The sequence below is a fragment of the Carassius auratus genome, chromosome 2 (assembly GCF_003368295.1).
Source record: "Carassius auratus strain Wakin chromosome 2, ASM336829v1, whole genome shotgun sequence".
Lineage (NCBI taxonomy): Eukaryota > Metazoa > Chordata > Actinopteri > Cypriniformes > Cyprinidae > Carassius > Carassius auratus.
This window is the reverse complement of record NC_039244.1, coordinates 3,863,078-3,867,445: the sequence shown is the minus strand read 5'-3', so window position 1 is coordinate 3,867,445 and position 4,368 is coordinate 3,863,078. Positions and strand designations below refer to the sequence as shown.

At 35.9% G+C, this 4,368-nt stretch overlaps 1 protein-coding gene across 1 annotated transcript; it reads right to left on the bottom strand.

Moving 5' to 3' along the window:
• Window positions 1–1,415: 1,415 nt before the first annotated feature.
• On the bottom strand, window positions 1,416–4,076 carry LOC113112859 (serine/threonine-protein kinase pim-2-like). Its single transcript, XM_026278778.1, has 8 exons — window positions 3,619–4,076; window positions 3,210–3,266; window positions 3,004–3,098; window positions 2,835–2,885; window positions 2,327–2,705; window positions 2,045–2,221; window positions 1,844–1,932; window positions 1,416–1,704 (listed from the first exon to the last, which is right to left on the bottom strand). Exons 1-8 carry the CDS (start codon window positions 3,917–3,919, stop codon window positions 1,693–1,695), a joined length of 1,161 nt encoding a protein of 386 aa, XP_026134563.1. The 5' UTR covers window positions 3,920–4,076; the 3' UTR covers window positions 1,416–1,692.
• Between the last annotated feature and the right edge of the window lie 292 nt (window positions 4,077–4,368).

The window sequence follows — 4,368 nt, the reverse complement described above, 5'->3', positions numbered from 1 at the left end:
TACATATTAAAATAATTCAGTGAGTCCAAATATGATGACGTGTGTTAGTATTAACTGGCCATGTACAGTGTATCTGATCATGTACATGGTTTTGCAAAAGTCTAATGACAAAAATGGTTGTTTTCTCTATTTTTCTATGGCAGTAGTTTTTTCTCTAGGAGTATTTTCAAACACCTAGATCAGGACTACTCAGTTAATTAGGCTAATGTTTGTATTAATGGAGTGCTGCATGGCTCAGTATCAATACCTCTGTTTTTTACATACTTAATTTGCCTTTTAGAGAAATCAGTCAGGTTTAAAAAAGAATTAATATTCATTAATATTCAATATTCATCAATTAAACTGCAGTGAAACTATTGGAAACTGAATCAATATTGAATTGACTTAAACTGAATAATGACACTTGTCCTTTTTAGAGCTGCTTATAGCAGAAATGAATTTTAATAAAAAGAGCTGCTTATACTGTAGCTGAAATTAATTTAATATTTGACAAATTTTGCAGCACTGAACCAAATTATGCTGAAATACTGTTTCTTTTAACTAGTCAGGTTCATAAAGGGTGCATGTATTTGGTCTGGCATTAAACACACTTAAAGGATAGCTTTTCATGCTGAAGGACACTGAAATTTGGGACCCATCAAAATAAGTGTTTCTATGCTTAAGAAAAGCCAAAATACATATAACACAAGAGATTGGGTCTTTGAACTCTCAAAGGAGAATGGAAAGAAATAAAAATTCAAAAGAACAAAGGAAAGCATTTTCTCCCACTTTTTCATGCTTTTGTTCTTCAGAAACACAACAATCCAACTCTCTTAATAATGCTACCCTCATGCTTTCATCAGCACAAGCAGACAAAATCTTTTCACACCCTCCTCCTGAATCTGAGGATTTTTATAGTTTCTAATTAACCTGAAACACCTGCCTCCACTAAGTAGCTCAACCCACATCATTTGCCCATTACAGGACTGTAACATCCAAAAAAATCACCAAAAGAGGGAGACAGAGACCTGCAGAACCTGAATTCTGCTGAAATCTACCAGATGTGGGGATATAGGCTCATAAGACTTTTGAGTGTGACCCATAATGACTTAATCTTGCGAATACAATGTATAATATTCACTAAACATGGTAGACATGCACAACAACAAGACATTCTGAAAACAACAACAACAAAACTGCTGCTCAGGGAGCGTTGATCTCTAGGTGAACATATTACAATTGTGTAACGTATAGTTTTTAAATATCTCAGCTCATTTCATTAAATGAAATCATTTTGAATTGTTAAAGATGGCAGTAGATAGTCGGCCTGAGCACAGGGCCATAGCAGATACAAAAGAGATAGAAATGACTTTTACAGGAGCCACAAACGAACAGTGCAATATAAATTTATTATAAATACATTTTCTCCTCTCAAAACTCCTTAAACTTTTATAGAAATTTTTACAATATTTATTATATTTTATAAATTTTCTTACAATCTTTAAATAACATGCAAACAAATAGCTTACATTTCTATAACATTACATTTCTTATGAACTTTCTTACAATAGTCTTAATTTTTTATAGATTTTTTTTTCTTATTGAATATAATTTCTTATAGATTTTCTTATTGTGCACATATAAAAATAATGATTTGTTGTAAATTTGTCAATAAGGTTGTGACAGGAGTTGTCTTCTGATGTTCTTGTGGTCTTACTCCAGGACCTGAAACAAATGATAAATCAGCATTATTTGTCTAAACACATTATGTTTTTTTTTTTCATTGTTTTGTTTATGGTGACTCTATGATAAAACCAAAATGAAAAACAAAACAAAACAAAAAAGCTAATCTTAGGCTCAGTACCTTAAACCAGTCATGGAGACGCATCTTCTCCAGATTGAGTCTCTGCTGTGGCTCAGGCTCCAGACAAGCGCAAATCATCTGGCAGCATTCTGTGCAAAAAGATGAGAGAGACGTTTGATTATTTATTGATTACTTTCTAAAATACTTTTGTGTGATTTAGAACACAAATTGTCCTCCTTTGTTCTTTGATGAAAATCTCACCTCTTGACAGCTCAGGTCTGGTCCAGTTTTTCTCACTGATCAAGTGCAGGTCGAGGTCTGTGGGATAATATCCGCACACCATTTTAAACAGTAGGACACCCAATGACCACACCGTCATCGGTTTTGCATGGTACCTGCCCTTCACATTGACCTCTGGTGGACAGTATGCTCTTGTGCCTGGAGGAAAGAGATGTTGTCTGTTATTTAATGCACTTTCACAACATGTTGACTATATACAGGATGCATTGCAGAGTTGATTACACAAGATGTTCAAACACACACCACAAAAGAATTCGTAGGCAAACTTATTCATAAGCGCAGCACACTTGAAGTCAATCAATTTAACTTCCATGGTGTCCCGGTTCAGCAGCAGGTTCTCCAGTTTGATGTCCCGATGGAAGACACCGCGCTTGCTGCAAACGATAGCAGCATCAATCACCTGCTGCATGACTTGTCGTGCCATTGCTTCATCGAGGCTTCCTCCGTGGAGCTTGATGAAGCTAGACAGGTCCATGCAAGGTGAAGGCCGCTCCATGACCATGATGTAATGGTCTGTGTCGTCCTGCCAGTCCAGCAGTTTAATGACTTGAGGAACGTTGGGGCCAGTATTGGCCATGAGCATCAGGCCAATTTCCATCGGGAGGCTTTCAGGATGACCAGGCTAAAAGAAAGAAAATGACACTGAGATGGCTTCCCAAATAATAACTTACAGTCCAAAAATCAAAACAGTTTGTCTGATCAAAACTCATTTGTAATCTGTGATAACCATGAATTTATTATAATTACCCACCACTCTGATATATGGCATATTCGGTCCCTTCACTGAAAACTTCACAGCCACCTGATCAACAAAACAAAATGTAACAATTAGCATGTGCACAGAGGCCATATCACTCCAGCCATGAGTCCTGAACAGAAAAGCAAAGTTTTACAAGTAAAAAATAAATAAATAAGAAGACCTCAAGTCCATCCTTGCAGCGACTCCCCTGGCACACAAAGCCAAATCGTCCTTGACCCAGCTTCTCACCGATTTTATAACGCCTACGAATGTCACCTATTAAAAGAAACAATTTTATGTAATATAAAATACTATTTTATTTAATTATTATATTATTATATAATTTACAACAACATTTTGCAATTCTCATAGGTTCATTCTTCTTACCCGTATCCAGCACATCCTGCTCCAGCTGTTCCTCAGCAGCAGGCCAGACTTCAGATGCTGGAGCAATTATATGAATAAAATCAAATAAATGAGCATAAAAATTTGGGTGGTCCTTGATTTAGGTTTAAGATTTAAGTTTTTTTTTACTTCATATGTTAAATGAAACTTTTTTAATAATCAACGTAAATGGATTTGTTAAAATTCTAACATATTGACAGGTTTGGTAATGACACCTTATAAAGTTATTATCACATGCTCTGGTCAAAAATATTTTACATTTTCATATATGATATTTAAACTGTTACTCTAATGACAGCATTGTTGTAACAGTGTTTTTGACGATTTTTTTTTTTTATAATCAAACATTAATTGAACAATACTTCATCCGAACATCTTTATCTGATTGTACCATCGGTAAATCTCCCACATGATCCCGGTTCCCGGTAGTTCTTCTCAGCCTGGGCCAGGTCGTATTTTGCATTTCCTCGGCGAAACAAGCGGAGAGCGGGCCACTTCCAGAAACTCTTCTTCCTCTTTTTCGCCTCTCTCCCTCCATCAATCTCAGCGGCAGAAGCCCCAACAGGAACCTCATCGTGCGGATGAGTCTGATGGTTCTCCGCCGTGTTGGAGGTGTATTTGAGTAACACACAGGGCTCGTGCCCAGACTCCTTATCAATCGCTGTTTGTGGTCGTAAACTTGAATTTCCCATTATAAAAGCGTTTGAGACTCGATAATAATGGGATAGTCCTACTCCTAAACTTCAATCTACAAAATAAGCGATTTTCACGCCTTTAAATAGTCAACACGTTCTAAATAGAATTGTGACGTAACAAAGGCGCAAGAATGCAAAACAAAAAAAAAAAAAAAAGTAAGAATTCTGTCTATGGTTGATATTAATTATATTTGACTGTATAGTGTACTTTAGTATATAGGCTGGACTGCTTAAAGTTTTTGGCACATTAAAGCGATAAAGAAACATGTTGCAGGGCGAGCTGCGGTTAAACATCCCATACACTTATAAATGGACATTAAAAATGAATGAATTCAGAGTTAAATGAGAACGAATATAACAGGACTCTAAAGTATTTTTTCCAAAAATGACTGTAATTCTTAATGTAATCAATCGACTAAAGAAGTGGGGTGATATCTATTATTATT

Bases quoted from the DNA above. Each gene is read 5' to 3' on its own strand.
- LOC113112859 (XM_026278778.1), bottom strand. From the start codon at position 3,919: ATGGGAAATTCAAGTTTACGACCACAAACAGCGATTGATAAGGAGTCT. The intron at 3,267-3,618 runs GTACAATCAGAT...TAATTGCTCCAG, and splicing joins ATGTGGGAGATTTACCGATG to CATCTGAAGTCTGGCCTGCT. The intron at 2,222-2,326 runs GTGTGTGTTTGA...TCTTTCCTCCAG, and splicing joins TGCCTACGAATTCTTTTGTG to GCACAAGAGCATACTGTCCA.